Source organism: Athene cunicularia (assembly GCF_003259725.1).
Source record: "Athene cunicularia isolate RWA chromosome 6 unlocalized genomic scaffold, athCun1 chr6_part1, whole genome shotgun sequence".
Taxonomy (NCBI): domain Eukaryota; kingdom Metazoa; phylum Chordata; class Aves; order Strigiformes; family Strigidae; genus Athene; species Athene cunicularia.
In genome coordinates, this window is record NW_020799105.1 from 6,649,150 (window position 1) to 6,668,643 (window position 19,494).

General features: G+C 39.5%; 1 protein-coding gene across 2 annotated transcripts in view; it reads right to left on the bottom strand.

Moving 5' to 3' along the window:
- Positions 1–1,784: 1,784 nt before the first annotated feature.
- VSTM4 (V-set and transmembrane domain containing 4) overlaps positions 1,785–19,494 on the bottom strand; it is a 42,502-nt gene continuing 24,792 nt past the window's right edge. Inside the window, exons 6-8 of one of the 2 annotated variants that reach the window (XM_026851341.1) lie at positions 19,228–19,340; positions 18,314–18,375; positions 1,785–4,417 (exon numbers count right to left, since the gene is read on the bottom strand). In XM_026851341.1, the coding sequence (XP_026707142.1) occupies positions 4,292–4,417; positions 18,314–18,375; positions 19,228–19,340 (301 nt within the window). In that variant the 3' untranslated portion in view covers positions 1,785–4,291. Of the gene's footprint in view, positions 4,418–12,796; positions 13,070–18,313; positions 18,376–19,227; positions 19,341–19,494 lie in introns of those variants that run through there. The other variant, XM_026851342.1, reaches the window with a different exon arrangement.

The window sequence follows — 19,494 nt, forward strand, 5'->3', positions numbered from 1 at the left end:
TGGGAATCATTTGTTCTTTACAAGTGGAAAGTCTGACAGAATTGAAGTTGTTAATTCTCTTTTCAACCTCCCCTTCGGTAGTCTTCAAATATGGAGACGGCTGTTAAGGGGAAAGGGAGATGTTCTGTGTGTCTCCTGGGGAAAAGGCAAGAAGATACAGCCTATATGCTAAGAAACTTTTTGACTGATTAAGGCTGTGGAAATGGGTGGTGAGGAGAGTATGGAACCTTATCACTGTAAATTTCTAAGAAGAGGTTAGACCAATGTCTACCAGGTTAAGTCAGGATGAGTTGGTCCAACCTTGAGATCAAATGGTAGACTAGCTGACATCTCAAAATCTGTTCTATCTCCATTTTCTCTTTTTTTCTGAGAGGAATAACACAAACTTGGTGTCTTCTATTGACATGCAGTCTTTTGATCTACCCTGCCTCCCAACCAGTAGTGTCAAACCAGGTGGTGGAACAAAACACACCAATAAGTGTATTTCAGATTAGTGCAGGAAATCAGAAGAGCAATTGTTATGCAGTGGAATTTAGGAATTTTGTTTTGCACTGACAGGTTAGACTGAAGCCAAAAAGGAGCTTTTCACCTTGATGTCACTTACCAGAGATGTTTTGGAGAGACCTTAAAAAGCAGAATTTGACCTACAAATCAAATATCAAATGAGACCTCATCTGATCTGAGTCCTGCTATGCCAGCAGAATCTGGCCAAACCCTGGCTAAGGACACAAGTTTATTGAACTTCTTAATGAAGAGAACCCTGAAATTATGTTACAGTTATTCTAAAACAAATAATTTGCTTGTAGTTACAGAGATAATGACATTCTGACCACACCTACCAATTAGAAAGTTGTAATAAAGAGTAATAAAACACCTTTTCCTTGGGCTGCAGAATCAACCCACACACAGCCTGCAACACTAATATGATTTACTCCTATTTGCTGATGGAGGATTCTGGTAATAAAATTTAATGTGAAGGAACAAGGTGCATTTAACCAAAGCTGTAAACATTTCTAATCCTATTTAAAGCTATAGGGTGGAGTACATTAACATTTAATAATGTGATACTAAATTGATGTGAAGCAGATAGAGCTGTATTTGTTAAAATTTCAGCACTAGGCCATGTTTTACTGTGACAACAGGAGTAACCAAAATAGTATGACTCAGCAGACTCTGACTGCTGTTTAATAAGGTATTAAGGGTCTTCATGGCAGCTCCTGTCATAAAAGAACAGTGGCCCACGTTCAGCTCTGCTGCCATTCTGCTGAAGCCAGAGGGAGTTAGGCCAGAAATTAAATTTGGCATTGTGGTTCCTGTTAGAAGGAGCTAAATTCAACTTACACTCTATTTCTCCCACTAAAGTATATTATCCTCAGTGAAATTTTCTTCTCCATAGTCTTTCAAGTGAGTTGCTTTGATAAAGATCTACAATTAATTGCAAAGTAAAGGCTGATGTTTTTCTTTCTCCAATTATATGATCTGACATTATTAAATCTGGGTGGACACTGCATAAGAAAAGGCATAGGAAATGTCTTCTCAGGAAGGTGGGTGTTCTCCTAAGTAGTATTTCTGGCCTCCTTCCACTCAGCCGGTCTGTTGTCTTTCAGGATTCTGCTGTCATATGAAGTCAGTCACAAATGAAAAACATTTTAAAATCAGGGAATTTTCTGCAGAATGAAAAATTCAATTCCCACCTATTGGGATTGTCTAAATGCTGAGCACAAGATAAACACATATCCTCAAATCATTCTCTAGCAAACAACAAATCCTACACAGACTGAGAAAACTTATCTTACCAAAAAAAAGGTAATTTATTTAGCTCAATAAACTATTATTTTTTGGGAATTAGATATCAAACATAAACAAGACTATATAGAATATTAATACACAAAGAATGGTATTCATTAAAATATTGGGCATAGACATACAGTAGAGGATTTTTCTGAACACTGGGCACAATGTCCAATTGTATGTAAAAGGAATGTTTATATACCAAACTTTAGAATGTTTTAACTACTAAGTGGTTGACTGATTAATGTTAGGGTTTTATTTTTAATTTCAAAGGAATTACTAATAAGTTCTATACTTCCTTACAGCTGACTGCAATACAAGATGTCCTCTCTGAATTGTCAGTCAGACTCTGGCTGTTCCAAAACTGATCCCTGAATGTTTGAGCACTCTTTAGCACCAATTTCTTTTTGGTCAGTGAGTTGATTGCTGTTGTTATTGAAAGTCCATCAACCGTTCAGAAAACAAGGAAAGATACCATTCCTTTTTGGTGGGTGATTAAACTCCTGGGATAATGAAAAGATGAAACAAACATTTCCTTGCCAGCTTGCAAATACAAACATTAAAAATGCAAACAATTACTAGCAAAACCTATTGATAAAAGCTGGCCTTAGTTTGGAAAGAACTGTTTGGATGAGGGACTAGAGTTGGAATTAGTACCATACGTAATGGCCAGCCTGATAAGCTTTTCTTAATTTTTTTTTTCATACAAGAGAATTTTAACCAACATGGAAGCAGGTGACTGTGTTTTACATTTACACATCCTGACTATACAGTAACAGATTCTGTATGCTGCCTAATCTCTATCCCTTTTTAAAAAAGTTAAAAACCAGTTTATACAGACTCTCTTATTCTGGTCAAACCCTCCAAAAGGCAGTGATGTGCTCTCTCCCTTTGTCATGTGTCCCCATCCCTGCAATGTCACCACTGCCTTCCTCTCCTGCGCTCCCACAGAGTAACAGGAATAAGGGTATGTGTATTCCCACAATGGTTCCCAGCTGTCCTCTAAGCCCTGGTTGGAAGTGGCTGTATCACTAAAAAGGCCTGACCTGTGAAGGAGGAAGCAACTTGGATCACCTTGGTTAGGATTTCAAAACCCAAGGGCTACAAGTGCTACTCCAAAATCCACACTAAATACTGCTGAATGAGTGACCTCCCAGACCTGGAGAAGAGCTGGCACATTCCAAGTATCAGATCCGCATGCTCTGATGGTGAGCTAAAGAGCCCATGCTTTTGCATCTCCATTAACTGTGCAGTTAGTCAAGGGCTAAAGCTTCCTAAGGGCTGAAAGATGTTGAGTACCCAACTCTCCCTGATCTGTGGTGGAATCTGGGCATTGGAAATTTAGAAGCTTGAAAACATCGGTCCAGCTATCCTTCATGACTGAAATGCCCAGGCTGCCACAGAATAGCCTGCTTTCCATGAATGTCTATCACAGGAAAAGGAAGAATCCTCTCTCACTTACCAAGGGGTGAAGAAAGAGGAAAAACATTTTGTGCTCTCACATTAGGCTCATTTCCCTATCTCCTGAGCCCTGGTCTTTCCAGAGAAATAACACCAGAGTAGGGCATTAACAGACTCTGCTCTATACCAAAGCAGAAGCTGTGTAATTTTTCCTCTAGATCAGTAGCTCAGTAATGTATGCCACAGGAGGAAACTTCTGCAGGTTTGGAAGCACCAATCTAAATCAAGGCCAAAACCAGTGTCCTGGTTCTGTCAAAGTCTTTTACTCACTATCAAGTTTTTCCTGTTCCCAATCAGAATTACTAAAAGATTAAATCCTGGAAAATGTTCCTAAGCTATAAATATTCTTCCTTAAAACATTGGAGTTTAACTATAAATGTTTCCTCTGGATTATTTTGAAATGGTTGATTTCAAGCACTTAAGGAGAACTTGACTAAAAATAACAAGTTGTTTTAAGGCAATCTCATTTAGAAAGTAAATTTGAAAATACAGAAACCATATGTTTTTATAACTATTTCTAGAGGGGAAAAAAAGCAGAAGTAATTTTAGCTTTTCCTCTTCCTTAGCTGTAGAAAAAAGTCTCAGCTTTACTGAGCTAATATTTTTCTGATGGGATAAAGAGCATTAAATTGACAAATTTTCTGATCAGTAGTCTTTATTTTCAGAAGCAGGCTGATATGCATGGCTCCTGTCACTAGTCCTTCGGAGGCTTGCTAAGATGTTGATGTTTGCAACTGGAGTCATATTGGCATCAAAGAAGGAATAATGTTCAGTACTGAAAATGCCCCAGGTGGAACTTCAGTTCATTTAAAGGAGAGGGGATGAACACTACAAAAGGTGTCTCTGGGATGTCACTTTTAGACAAGCTGCTTTTCCTATGATTACTTTCAAGTACATTTCATTAAAAGTATCATAGAGAAATAGAAGTGCATGAATGGAAATAAAAAAAATAAGGACATTTGTATGGTTTTTATAAATAAACAGCACAGCAAGAATTAAATAGAACACAGACAAAGGACATTTATATAGGCATGAACTATTACAGCTTGTTCTCCTCAAAGAGTATCTGTGCATAGACTGTCGTACTGGGAATGCCTTTGGCTTCCTGAATCGGCTTCATAAGTTCAAGTTCAGCGTATGTTAAATTCTCCTCTGCGATTTTTGGCTAGGAAACAGAACCAACAGATTACAGTTATAATGTCGTTACCACTGGATATAAATATTCTATAGAATGGTCTATATTTCTTTTCTCACACATGCTAATTCTACTATGCTGTTAATCAGTTTAGTTTGCACTAGAGTTAGTTCATAGAAGAGGAAATAAAAATATTAAAAATAAGAAACAGGAAATACGATTTTCAGGTTCATTTCCAATTTCCCTTTGCTTCTCAAGCATTGAATATTTTGATTTGACAATTCAAATATTGCAGATTTGAAAGATGTTTGTTAGCAAAATGTTCAGCATCTTTAATCCTAAATTTCCCAATTTAATTTTAGTTATTGGAGATTTTGCAATTTGAAATATATATATATATATATATATATATATATGCCAGATTTGCTTTCTAGCTGTAAACCTTGCACCAGTTAGATCTCTAATCACAGCCACTCCCAGTACCTCTCATTATGTTTCTTAACAGAACAAAAACCATGTTAAAAATATACAGAGAGTGGTAAAAACTGATAGAATTCAGTTACTGACATTCCAATGGGATTTCATCACTTTTGTCATGCTGGATGAGTTCAGTTTAGAACAAAGGCCATACCACCAAAGCCGTCTGATGTATTACAGTGGTCGAGTTTCAGACTTAAAACTATAAAACTTAGAGAGATGTTATCAAGAAAATCTACAGAACAAATTTCACATAGGTGATAGAAGAGCTGCTTACTGCTATTGGGGACTTCATATAGACACAGAGTGGTGGCTTAAAGGAGGAAAGTCTTGTGTTCCTTTGTGTGTGTTGGCTGATCAGTTGGAATTGAGTTGTTCCTATCAAATTCACCTCATGAAATGTAGCGACAAGCAAAAGACTTGCTGTGGAACTAGGGGACCTAATGCTTGAAATGGATTTCAGTTCATCTGTAGAAGACTGAAGTCTGTGCTTCCGGAAGAAAGGTGAAGTGCTAAGGCCCTGTGCAAGTGAAGAACTGGAGAATTTGTTCTTTTATCTGCTTGAGTACTGTTTTCTACCTGAACATAACTGGTGTCCTCAAGTTTAAGCCTAAAAAGGACAATTAAAACAAAACAAAGAACATTTCAGCCATGTGATTTTTTGCAGTCACAAGAGTATGCCTCATAGAAAAGGGTTGCATCACTGAGACCAAGAAAGGCTCTGCCAGTTGTAAACTGAAAACTGATTCAAACTTCATAAACCAAGGTTTTCCATGCAGGACTTAGTTATAATGAAGAAATTGACAATATTTTCCAGTGCCCAGAGTTTCCTTTATGTTTTATTACTGCTATTTATTTCTATTTAACATGTTATTTCTGTTTCCTTGAAATGTGTTTGACTAATTACTATATTGTGTTCTGGCTAAAAATCCAAACATCTAACATCCTCTGAAATCAGTCCCTGTGCTCTCCTGCTTCCTGTCTTTTGCACTGCTCTGGAATCCTCTCGTTTTGCCTTGACAGTGGCTCACACTCTGAATTTCAGATTGTTTCCCTCTGAGTGGATCAGTTTACACTTTTCCAGCATTAATTTCATCTTATTTCTTCTCTGCAGGTCTGATCCTGAAATACTTTGTGCAGCTGCTGCTGCAAGTGGTGTCAGTGAAGTCAGTTGATCTGTGCATGCAGGGCTAACTGTCTGCAGAACTGTAATCTTTGCATTTGATTATTCACTGGTCTTCTCTCCCCCTCTTGCACGGGTAGCCCTATTTGATCTCAGCTTCTGTTCCTCATTCACCGTCAAATGCTCCACTGTTGACTACATAGAACATTTCCTTCTGTCATTGAATTCTCTGGTGTAACGACGTAAAGGGACTTCCTGGAGATCCCAGCCTGATCTTGTATGTAACATAAATAAAATCACATGTTTCTTTTCTTTGTTCATGTATTGGGACTGAGCCACATCTAGAAAGACATCTGTCCTATCCTGGCTTTGGTTTAAAGAGTTAGAAAAACTCTCAGTCAACTGCTCTGATACTTCATTAATTTTTCTATTCCTCTCTTCTTTCTAGCCTGAGAGTATTAGCCTTAGTTCCTAGGCATTTAAGTTGGTTTTGCCCTTTATGATATGTTAAAGATTTCTTTTGAGATTTCAAAACGATATGTGCCATCTACTCAGTAGGTAGTACAGAGGCTAAATACAGGAGTTAATTTGAGGCTGGATATCACAATAACACCAGAAACTACTGAAGACTTTGTCCTCAGTGTATGATAGCACATCTAGTCTCTAATTGAAGGTATTAAGAGTTTTACTGGCCAACTTCAGTGGGTATCACCTCAGACCCTCAATACAGAATGATGCACTGCATGTAAAAAGCTTCCTACAAAGCAATCTGACAAAACACCAGGCTGCCTGTATGGATGAACAAGGAGCTTCTGGACTAACTCAAACACAAAAAGGAAGCCTAGAGAGGGTGGAAGCAAGAACAAGTAGCCTGGAAGGAATACAGAGAAATTCCCTGAGCAGCCAGGAATCAGGTTAGGAAAGGCAAAGCCCTCATAGAATTAAATCTGGCCAGGGACATCAAGGGCAGCAAGAAAAGCTTCTGTTGGTGATAAAGATGGGAAAATGTGGGGCCTCTCCAGAAGGAATCAGGAGACCTGGTTACCCAGGATATGGAGAAGGCTGAGGGGCTCAATGAATTTTTGCCTCAGTCTTCACCAGCCAGTGCTCCAGCCACACTGCCCAAGTCATAAAAGGCAAAGGCAGGGATTGAGAGAATGAAGAAACACCCACTGAAGAAGGACATCTTGTTCAAAACCATGTAAGGAACTGAAGGTGCACAAGTCCTGGGGCCTGATAAGATGCATCTACAGGTCCTGAAGGAACTGGTAGATGAAGTGGCTAAGCCGCTATCCATCATATTTGAGAAGTCGTGGCAGTTTGGTGAAGTTCCCACTGACTGGAAAAAGGGAACAAAAGAAGACACGGGAAACTACGAGCCAGTTAGTTTCATGTTTGTGCCTGGCAGATCATGGAGTAGATTCTCCTGGAAACTATGTTAAAGCACATGGAAAATAAGGAGGTGACTGGTGACAGCCAATACAGCTTCACTAAGGGGAAATCGTGCCTAAAATATTTGGTGGCCTTCTATAACAGGGTTACAACACTAGTGGATAACGGAAGAGCAATTGATGTCATCTACTTGGACTTGTGCAAAGCATTTGATGCTGTCCTGTATGACATCCTTGTCTGTAAATTGGAGAGACATGGATTTAACGAATGGACCACTCGGTGAGTAAGGAATTGGCTTGATGGTTGTACTCAAAAAATTGCAGTCAATGACTTGATGTCCATATGGAGAGCAGTGACAAGTGGTGTTCCTCAGGGGTCAGTGCTGGGAGCAGTGCCATTTAACATCTTTGTCAGTGACAGGGACAGTGGGATCGAGTGCACCCTCAGCAAGTTTACTGACAACACCAAGCTGTGTGGTGCAGTAGACATGCTGGAGGGAAGGGATGTGCCATCCAGAGGGACCTGGGCAGGCTCAAGAGGTGGGCCCGTGCAAACATCATGAAATTCAACAAGACCAAGTGCGAGGGTCAAAGCAATCCCATGCAGAAATACAGGCTGGGCAATGAGTGGACTGAGAGTAGCCCTGTGGTGAAAGACTTAGGGGTATTAGTTGACAAGAAGCTCATGTGCACTTGCAGCCCAGAAAGCCAACTGTATCCTGGGCTGCATCAAGAAAAGTGAGGCCAGCAGGTCAAGGGAGATGATTTTCCCCCTCTACTCCAATCTCATGAGACCCCCACCTGCAGTTCTGTGTTCAGCTCTGGGGACCCCAGCATAAGAAGGACACGGACTTGCTTGCACAAGTCCAGAGGAGGCCACAAGGATGATCAGAGGGCTGGAGCACCTTCCTATGAGGGCAGGCTGAGAGAGTTGGGGTTGTTCAGTGTAGAGAAGAGAAGGCTTTGGGGACACCTTATAGTGGCCTTCCAGTACTTAAAGGGGGCCTGCAGGAAAGAAGGGGAGGGGCCCTTTACTAGGGAGTGTAGGGATAGGATGAGGGGTAACAGTTCTAAACTGAAAGAGGCCAGATTTAGATGAGATATAAGGAAAAAATTCTTTACTGTGAGGGTGGTGAGACACTGGAAGAGGTTGCCCAGAGCAGTTGTGGCTGCCCCCTCCCTGGCAGTGTTCAAGGCCAGGTTGGACGGGGCTTTAAGCAACCTGATCTAGTAGAAGGTGTCCCTGCCACAGGCAGAGAACTAGATGATCTTTAAGGTCACTTCCAACCCAAGCCATTCTATGATTCCATGATTCTATGAAAACTTTACAAACAAGCTGTTGGTCACTGTCAGAGTAAAATTCTACATTTCCTAAGATTGACCTTGTGCATCTTTTGAAGTAGAAATATTTTCATTGTTCTGTAGAAATCAGTTGCTCAGGGCAAGTTAAATCTGTATATGCTTTCCCCTTTGATGTTTAATTGTATTTCATGTTAGGTTTCCATTTAGAAAATGCTGCATGTCCTAAAATAGCCACTCCAACACCCAGCTCATGTAAATTTTAGAACTAAGTTTTATGAAATCATATTGTCCAGGTGTTTTATTATATTATCTCAAAATTGCATTGTTTTCTAGTGTAGATTATCTCTTTATTCTTACTTTATTCTATTATGTTTGGATATGAAAAATAACACTAGATTCCCCAAAACAAGTCATTGGGCAGTAGTGGCTGATGTGTTGCTTTCATACATTTTTATGATGTTCCTATAGTAAACATAATTTAATAAAACCAAAACACACTAAATAAATAATTGCATCTAGAAAAGCAATAAAACCAAATAAAATTAGTACTTTCATAAGTGGAAAAGGTACTTCAATTACTGCTACAAGCAACAGCACACCATAAAATGTGTAGAATAATTTCCCTTATGCATATTTCTAGTATGTAATAATTTGATTGAAAATATGAGGAAACACACAGGAGGTTCAAAATTGTGAAGGGTATACAGTTTTCAGCAAAGGATGCGTAATAACAGTGCATGGAAGCCAACACTACTTTAAAGTACCTATGGTAGCCAGGGTTTTATTCCATACACTCTTCTGTCCTTCCTTTATCAACCACAGGTTTAATTTAATTTTGCTGGTTTATTTGTCCAAAACCAATTTTTTTTTTGAACAGCAAGGGAAAGAAAACTAATTCTACAATTTCATCTTTCATTTGGATTGGATAGCATTTTGGCAGTGTAAGCCTGGAATCCTGCCACCACCTCGTTTTTGGAACAATAGTGTGACTTTAATAACTAATGTTATAGGTAGGACTGATACCAGGACAGGAGAGGAAGAGACAGTGAATGACTGGCCGTTCACCTCTCTCTTTCCATCCTGGCTTCTCACTTAGGAGGTCATTGGGATTTCTATGGCTACAACATCCTTTCCTGAAAAAAGACCTCATTCAAAAATAACATTGAAATTATTTCTTCAAATAGAATTCTATTTTGTTATATTTCTAGATACAGGCTTTATTTTGTATGTCTGTTTCCTCATCTTGAGATCACACACTGCAGAAATATAAACTGGTAAGAGTCATCATTTTCCAGTGTATCTTCTAGCAAATGTAAAATGATGCCTCTTCCAGATTTCTTCCAGTTTAATTTTAGTTTATTCCAGTTACAGGGCTTCCCACAGGCAACTATTTGAAAGAGTTGACTTATAGGACCATTTTTCTTAATAAACAATCTGTAAAGTCTATCATGAATATTTAAAAGAAATTAAAGTATGTGCATACATAGCTTTGTTTCTATTGGGTTTTTCGAGCATGTTGTACAAATTACCTAGAAGGGTTGCATTTTTAATTAAAATTACTCTGATTTTTGTCATAATTACCAGGAATGTCAATTTTGCTCTTCCTAGGCTTAGCTGGTTTGTCTCTTGCAGCCTCAAGGCTCATTGTGAGCACTGTCAGACTGAAAGTTCTTGAAGTTTTGACTAAGACCACTTTTATCCGAATTTGTAATTAGATATGAAGAAAACAAGCAACTAATAATGTCATAAATTTAATGTGTCTGAAAAACAACTGATGCCAACTTGCACTTATGGATTGCTGCAATCTCATTGTTCCATGACCACACCAGTTATCATGAAGACAACAAATTGAATGTGAATTTCTAATTAAAAAAAAACAAACCACAAACTCCCATGATTCTAGTTTACTATCAAAAATAAGCAGAAAAGGGGTCACTTCAATCTTAAATATTTTAGTGACTATTGCTGCAGACATTTGCCTTGGAATTCAGTGTCTATATGATCACATGTGATGGGGGTTTTGTTTGGAATATGATGCAGAATGACTTTAACACAGGACCAGGGAAAGAAAACTATGTTTATAGACCAAATTGAATCTTTACCTCTGAGTTTTCTGGATTTGACAAGCATGTGTCCCAAGTTCCAGTCAGAGGTTCACAGTATTTTTCGTAACTCCCATTTCCTGCAGCAATACTTGAAAATTAAATCCCACCCTCACTGGCATGCCCTGTGCTCATAGGTGAATGGATTAGGTCACCAAGGATAAAACCTTGCCAATTATACATGTTTGCTGGTTTGACTGCCAGTACATGGCAAATTGCCACCTACGGACTGGCCATGCTATGCTGTTGGGTGCACACTGCAATACGAGAGGGGTGTTGCAGAAAATGCAAATAGTAAAGGTAAAGAATCAAGAGGTGGTTGTGAGGTTTGTTTGATCTAGTCTCTAGCAAATTCCATTCTCTGCAGGTTACTCCAGAACACAAAGAAAACAGCCCTGCCCCAGTGCCAAGAAGCAGCTCTTTCTTATCAAGCACATGCTGGAACTACCATTTTTTCTCTCCCTTTCTCTTGCAAAGGCCAAGCTTGAATCTTTGGCCTTTTCCCTTTCATATCTGAGAAACATCCTGTTTTGTAGCCACACTTTGTAAAGAGCTCCACAGGAAAAATGTGGATACTGTCCAGATGGCACAACTCAGGAACATCCTATGTCAGCACCTGAGCACACTCATTCAGAAAGTGTCTAGACAGGACTCTCCAGGCCAACTGGATGGGCTTTGGCCACAGGGACAGATTGTTGCTTCTCTCTGCATGAATTCCCAAGTGGGAGGAAACTGCACACTGCATGCAGCCTAAGGAAAAGGGGCTAGCTCATCTTCTTCTCTGCATATCTCCTTTTCAAAAGCACCTTTTTTTTTTGAAGCTGTGGGAGGGGATGGTGTATGGCTTGGCCATCACCGTAGGTTCAGTTACAAAGTTGAAGGCAGGAGTGTGCTGAAGCAAAGATTCAGCATGTTTGGTGGACAGGTTTTAATTCCCTTGTCAGGACCACCAGGACACAGGGAGACTGCACAGATTAGCAGTGAAGTTAGGCAGGATTTTACGAAGTTGATAGTGAGAAAACTCACTGTAGCTTCAGAGAGAAAAGGATTAGCCTTTGACAGGCCTATTTTTTAATATACACTGGAAAACCACTCTCTCTAAAATGTGTGGTCTTTCTTGTGCTGAAATCAGTAGTGGTCCTCAGGGCCATAGATAGATATATTTTATGCTTAAACACTATGAACCTCAATGGGCTGGTTCCCTCATTAAGGCAGTAACTCAGGAGTCAGAAAGATATCTTTTTTTCTCTTTAGAGCTTCAGGTGTTTACCAAAGTCAGTGTCTTGACTGCAGTCAGAAAGCCAGAGATTCCCCTAGAAGAGAGGAGCTTCAAAAATTACTTCTGCAGACCTTTATGAAAATCTGAAGCTAAATCTACAAGATGACTTATCCCCTAGAAATGCAACTGCTGGCCAGTAAGAGTGCTGAAGATATCAAGGGAGACATTCTCTTCTCAGTGCCAAAGCTGAGAAATATGACATTGGAAAATAGGGGGAACAGGAAGTATGACTTTTAGTGACACTCTCAGTTAAACAGGACAGGTTCTTTCCATTAAGATGACTACTTTTTGCTCCCTAGAGTAAAAAATACTTCCTAGCCTCCCTTGGAACAGTATTTAGAACAATTTCTGAAGCCTCCTTCAGAACTGCATCTAAATTTTGCTATTGAAGCCCACAGAAGTTACAATAATGAAGTCAGGGGACAAAGAAGATTTACTAAGTCCTACTGAATTATTTCATTTTAAAGAAACAGAATCCCACAGATGTAGGGCAGATAGTGACTCTAAGGGGTGAGCCTGTCCATCTTTCTTCATTAACCGAATTAAATATACCTGCAGAGGTTTGTCCAGCCTGTTTTAACAGCTTTGGGGGAAGAATGCCCTCACCTTTGCTAATGTTTTATTCCTTTTACAGTTGCAGAGTTATTCCTAGATTCTAAACCAATACTGCTGGAAATCAGGCTGATTTCTTCTTATCCTTCCAAAAGGCCCAAGGAAGTAATTAAAGATTTTCAGTTCTCTGGTGACACTTTTAGTACTCCAAATGTGTCATCATGCAAAAATCATCTGCTGTGGGATTTTGTAAATACGCAAGTCTCGGCACAATCCCAGCAAGAGATTTGATATATTTATACAAACTGTTTCTTCTTGGGATAAAGACAGCAACCTGTGATCTGAATGGGAAAGCAGGCATAACTCAGTATTTCTGAATATGCTGTGTTCTGAGTGTCAACCTGAATGTGTAAATGATATTCATGTTCCTATGGACATCTCACATCCTAGGAGAGACTGAAAAAAATAAAGGATTATTCATCTTGCAGAGAGAGAAATTATGCAGACTGGATGGAAATATTCAAGAATCACGGACAGTCAAGGAAAAACCTGTTCACCACTCCTTTACATATCCTATATACAATGTTTCTTGAAGTCTGTGGAAATCAATAATGCCTCAAAGAAATTGGGAATTTAAATCATCACACATTGTTAAATATTGTGGAGGAAACAACTCTTATAAAAGAGGGTGGCATAGCTTTTAATTTAAAATCATCCAGGAGAAAGGAAGGCCCGATTGTTCTCAGATCCAGAATCCACAAATTACTGAACAAATGTATTTCACTTCCTTTTTCTTTCTCAGTGAAATGGCCAATGGTACCTACAGGTTAAGACTAATAAGGAATCCTAGTTGTGCAAAAAACTGACTAGCCTACCTTTCTTAGCTACCTTGATGCATGTGGTTTGAATGATATAGTATGTAATGTAAGATGAAAAAGAAGACAGGTAAAAAATCAACTCGTCCATCAAGTACAATCTTGCAATGTGTAAATCTGCTCCCAGGTTGCTATGAGGCTGAAGCTGCAAGACAGCAGGCTAGAGCACAGGTTAGAAGGCACAAATTTCTCAGCAATCAAAAACCAAAAGCAGCTCTTTACATTTCACAGCTCTGATATGTTAATCAGACTGCAAATAATTCACTCGCACATCTAGATCCCTTTCCCAAAAGGACTCCAAGGTTACTGGTTCTGATATACAGTGGATCTTGTTGGTTTGTTGTACAATGTGAACACTCCTGAAACCTAAAAGTCAAAAGGATTTTTCAGGTGAAGAAAACTTAAGCACCTAGGCATCTTTATGAGCACCTGTCTTCAATTCTTGATTCAGGAGTATACACTGATGTAGAACACTGAGCTAAATGTATAATGCTGAAAGCTTGATTTTGCTGAGTACATGCAGATGACAAGACCAAGTCACAACCTTCTCAGTTTTACAGGTGTCAAACCTATGTCAAGTTCCTGCTCAAAACAACACTCTTCTGCTTTGTGGACATGGCAGGAGCAGGGAAACTGTCCTTTGAATGAATACTTGCATATTCCAGACTTTCAGACATGTTACTCATTATAGAGTAAGCAGTTTCGGTGCAGGGACTGTCCTGACCTGCGCTAGCAGTCAGCACATTGTCAGCACTTAGCCCATGATGATAAATAAGGATGGGATTTTCAAAGCTGCAGAAAGAAACCTGAGCTTCTCATTTCTGTTACATCTGTAAAAACCTGGGAACCCAAATCTCTGAGCTGGCTTTGCAAATCTCAGCATAAAATATAGAAGTGGTGCCTGAAAAAGGCAGTCAGGTAGAACAGGTGCCAAAGATTATGCTTTCACTCAAAGTTAACAAAATGACTTCCCTCAGTCTTAGATAACCATAAGCCCTTCCTGTTTCTCAAGTAGCTTTTACATCATCATCATTAAAAGAAAAACTCAGCAATCATGTGGTGCCAGGTCACTGGTGATCCAATCCATTCTGAGATAAACAATGCTGTCTACTCTGTATGAGCTGAAGGTAAAAGGATGCTTCTCTTAAACAGCTCAGCTATGATCACTGAAAGCACTCTGCTTCGGAAGTCACACAGGACCAGTATGTATTCTGTGGTGTGGAACAAGAGAAGCCAGATACACTCCAGCAAAGAGGTTATTCAAGAGGGTAGTCAGTGTAGGAGCAGCAGAAGACAGCTCTTATGTACTGCATGGTTTACGTGTACAATGTGTTTGAAGAACTAAGCCCAAGGGGATCATATTTAATACGGATATATTCACTTTATTTCACAGTCAAATGATTATATGACTTGGCAGAGGCCACATAAGTCAGTGGCAGAATCAGGAAGATTTTCTATAGTCTGTTTTATCTGTGCAGGTATTCCTCCCATTAAAATTTAGCAAGAAAATTATGAAGTCAACACAAATTTTGCATAAGTAAAGACTGCAGGATTTGATCTAACCTGAAGTCACGTTCTTTCCATTGGCTCTAGTGAATCATACAGGAGTTCCTAAGCTTGGTGGTGCAAACCTTCATGAAAAGACACTGAAACCTTTTCATTTAGATGCTGTTCTACAACTGACACTCTTGGGCTACGACAACTAATCTCTAGGAAGCAATGAAAAGCTTACCAGAAAATTTGGTTGAGGAAGTATGGATTTATCTTTACCAACTCAAAGGGCTAAGTACTTAAGGCTACAGCAGAACAGCCCTTAGAGAACAGAATTTGTGGGCCCCTAGAATTTTCTTCTTCCTAATGACTCTCTGTGCTTCTTGCATGCTATAAAACCCATCCCTTTTTGCATTTCAGCATCTCTATTTCCTTTGATCTGTACAAATTTCTCATTGATGCTAATAGAGAATGACACTGATGGGGAATATTTTTGCAACAAGGGGAGCATAGAATTGTTATTCTGGCTAAAGCAAAAGCAATATGACTTAAGCAGAGTTTTTAAAAGACTTTACTCAAGGCTGTGCAATTGAACATGATATTAGGCTTTCTCTCCTTTTTTTTTTTTTTTTTTTTAATTATGTCCATATTTTATTCAGGTTATTGTATTCTTGTAAAATTATACTGGCAACCCACTCTAGCACGTTAACAACAAAAGAAATTCTCTAGCTTATTATAAACATCTTTCAAGAAACCAGAAGCACATGTCCTCTGGAAATAATTTTGCTGGTATTTAGGTTATTACAAAAAATTTCCCCAAACACTGGAATTATTTTGTAATGTTTCCTTATACTCTAGCTTATTTGCTTAGGTTTTCTAGAATATTCTCCTGGTGCCTCGGTGTGGTACCTTCCTTGGGTTACACAGGAAAGCTGCAGAAGAAGTCCAGAAACTCAGCAATTTGAGTCTGTCTTTTCAGTGATGATTACTGAGTAACTATGTGCCATCACTGAAAAAAGACCTAATGCAGACACCCGCTGTGCAATAATTACAGTTGGAAAGAAAAAAACTATTTTGTCCTGCATGGATTTGGTAGGATGACAATAATATTTTTTGCCCCAAAACAGACTGAAAATTTAAAATCTGAGAAATTTTGGGGAATTAAAAAAATGGGGAGGTGAGCTTGCTGAAAATCAACAAAATGTTTAATTTAAATGAATTTGATATGTCTTTTTCTCGGTAATTATTACCATTTTGTATCTTCATTGAAACTTCTACTTCGATTTGTTTAATTTCCTCACTGAAAAAAACATTTAAAACCATTAAAAAAAGATTTTTTTTTTCTTTTTTTCTGAGAAGACTAAAACATAGGGGTTAACCAACTGTGTTTTAAAGTGAGCTAAGAGGAACGGAAATGGGAAGCAGCTCTGGGGAGCGTCATACCCAGCTTCTGAATGTGCCCTATAGACTGACTTGGGTTTACTTTACTTTGCCCTTTATTGCATTTTATTGCTATGTGAGTTTGGGTCCTGAAAATCCCTTGGATAGTATTCGTTGGATTACTTTTTGACTTAAAACTAATACATCCATAGACTGCATGTTTTCTGCAGGCTGCAGTGTGTCTCCAGGTGCACTCTGAGGTGAAATATGAAAGGGGAAAGAGCAACATATGGAAACGGCTGCCAGACTTGAGTCCAACAGTAAGGCATTGAAACTGTGTCTGCTGGCTGCACACAGTGTGTGGATCCTCAGTCATGCTAGGGAAGATAAAGCCGATTTCCTTGTTTGAAAAGGCTTTATTCCTGTTCACCTCCGAAGAGTCTGAACCTTGGCTGGAGTTGTGTAGCAGGAAGGGAAGAGCCAACAGCTATTTGTAGCCCATATCCTTGGATTTATTCCAGAAAGAAAAAGCATCTGGAAACAGATTTACCTCAAGTTCAGCATGTGTTGATGTGCTTTATTGACCTGCAGGAAGAGCCTGAGTGCCTTAGCTGATGACAGCTTTTCCTAGGAGGGCTGAAGACTGTTTTCTGATGTAGCTGCGTGCCTGAGCACAATGATTAATGCAGTGTGCACATGGCAAAGGGTGGCTGTCATCCCCTGATGCCAAGTGCTCTCATCTGTGTCTTTGTCCTCTTAGCATAGCTTTGGCCTGATGCAATTACCTACATGGATATAAGATTTTTTTCATGGACTTTTAAAACTCTGCCTTTTTCTCTACTGAAACCTGACCTGTATGAGCAGAGCCTGGCCAAGGTATAATCCCCACAGGACCAGCAGAGGAGAGGTGAGCTCCATACCCAAGCAGCAATATCAACTAAGATTTTAGCTGAGCTAAGTCACCTGGCATTATGCCCAGGTATCCTGAGTTGTACCCTGACTATGCTTAAAAGGGCTGAGGTTATTTACTGACAATTGGTGGGAAGGTCCCCAATTCTAACCCTCATCTGAAAGTGAAGACATCACAGAGGCACTTGGGTTATTCACATGGCCTAACTTTAGGCACCCACCTTCACCTAAGTTAGGTTAGTCACTTTGGGCTCTCTCTACTGACGGAGAAGGGAGAAAGGATCCCCAAAAGGCAATTCAGAGCATCTAGTCCGAATTAGTAGGAGCATCAGGCTCCTACTCTAACTCATCTCTCTTTCTATTGACTATATAGGGAGACTAGCAGACCACCCTCTTTATACAGGCAGCTGAAGTTAGTTGGTATAAAACTCTGTCTCTATTACCCCTGGATGTTTTGTTCAGGGACTGCTTTGCTACAAAAGCAGAGAAACATCTCTCCATCTATTTGATTTATCTGGCATATATCTGCAGGGTTTTTTTCAAACAGAAACTCATATCCAACAGAAACTGTCATGAGTTTTCGTTAATATGAGTTATATACATATATTTTATTCCTGCAATTCAGTTATTCCTGACTTAGACCACTGTAGGGCAGAATCAGGCTCCCCATTTCTGACTTTAAAAGTCTCAGAAGCAGTGTGACCAGTATGGTTGTGATTCTGTCGGTAACTGGTGTTTTTTCTAAAGCACCGGCTGTCAGAAGTATGTGAGAATCAATAGCAGGCTTCATTTAAGAACAGGCTAAATGTGTAGACACAATGACTGCTAGAAAGCTGGAAAACATAATCCCTTGTAATCTAATGCTAAAATGAAAAGAGCCAAGATAATTAATTCATGACTTGTAAATGTATTACTAAAAAAAAAAAGGACTTGTATGATTTTTAAGCCAATTTATAGTTTCTGAACCTAGAGTTCTGGCAACATTACAGCAACTGTATTGAGAGAGAAGAATATGGAGAAAATAATGTCATAGAAAATTACTTACCAGGGTCAATTTTCTTTGAGGTTTCAAGAGCTTGGGCTTAGGAATATTATTGACTATTGGAGCTATGGAAATAAATATTAAGGGATCATTTCATATTATCATCATTCACTGTCATTTTTAGAACATGCATTTAGCAATTTATAAATTACAGATTAACAGTGGATTAGAAACAAATACATGTACTTATACCAGAGTTTAACTTATTTCAGGCAACATATTTTACAGTGATGTATAGGGCTTATGAATTAGCAAAGTTCGTAAGATTAAAGAGTATGATATGCAAACATTCCGTTTGTGTGCAGAAGCCAGAGGAAATAGGCCCCTTGAGAACTGATCACTTGTGATCTAACCCACAGTAAAACTTCAGGTCTTTTCCCTCCTCTTTCCCAGTGGCTCAGCACTGGCAGTAGGGCTCAGAAAGTACACCCAAGAGTTTGTGAGGCTGACCCCAGAGGCAATTGCAAATCCTATTTGAAAGCGAGGTCCTCAAGAGGTTGATCTTTATCTGCTCATCTTGCTTGACTTCTCAAGTACGCCTGCACTTTTAAGAGTGCAATGTGCTGGCTTCCCTCAGTCTACCCTCAACATGAAATTCCATCTTGCCTAAATTTAATCTTGTCTTTGAGTAGTATGAATATTGCTACAGAGGTTCCCCTCTCTCCTCTGATTAGTTGGAGCTGAGACCTCTTGCTTGAACGCAGTGACTAGCTTTTCAGTAGCTAAAGCTGCAGGGAGGTGAGACCCTGGTCCCAGCAGCAGTCACAGGCCATTTCTTCCCCCACTGATGGCAGCGAGCACAGGTCTTCTCACAGGCAGTCACTGGCAGAGTGCAGGAGTCCTGACATCCCACACTCTGCTGTCCCTCCATGGTTGTGCTCGAGATTTAAAATACCTCTGCATCTCTGTTTGCGTACCTTTTGCAGGGATGGCTGGTGGCTGCTCCAGTTTCTCTTTCTCTTTCTTTTTCTTTACCTTCTTGGGCTGTAGAGGGGACATGCTTGTCACACTGGTAACTGTCTCCCCGGAGCTGCAAAGCAGAGGCCCATATGTGAGGGAAAAGTGAAGGAAATGGAGGGAAAGACAGTTTGTCTCAGTGAGTTAATGCAAAAACATCACCTTCCACTTAGAGTCCCTGCCCAGCAACTTGTATTTTGATCTGGGGATATACTGAAAAACCTCTT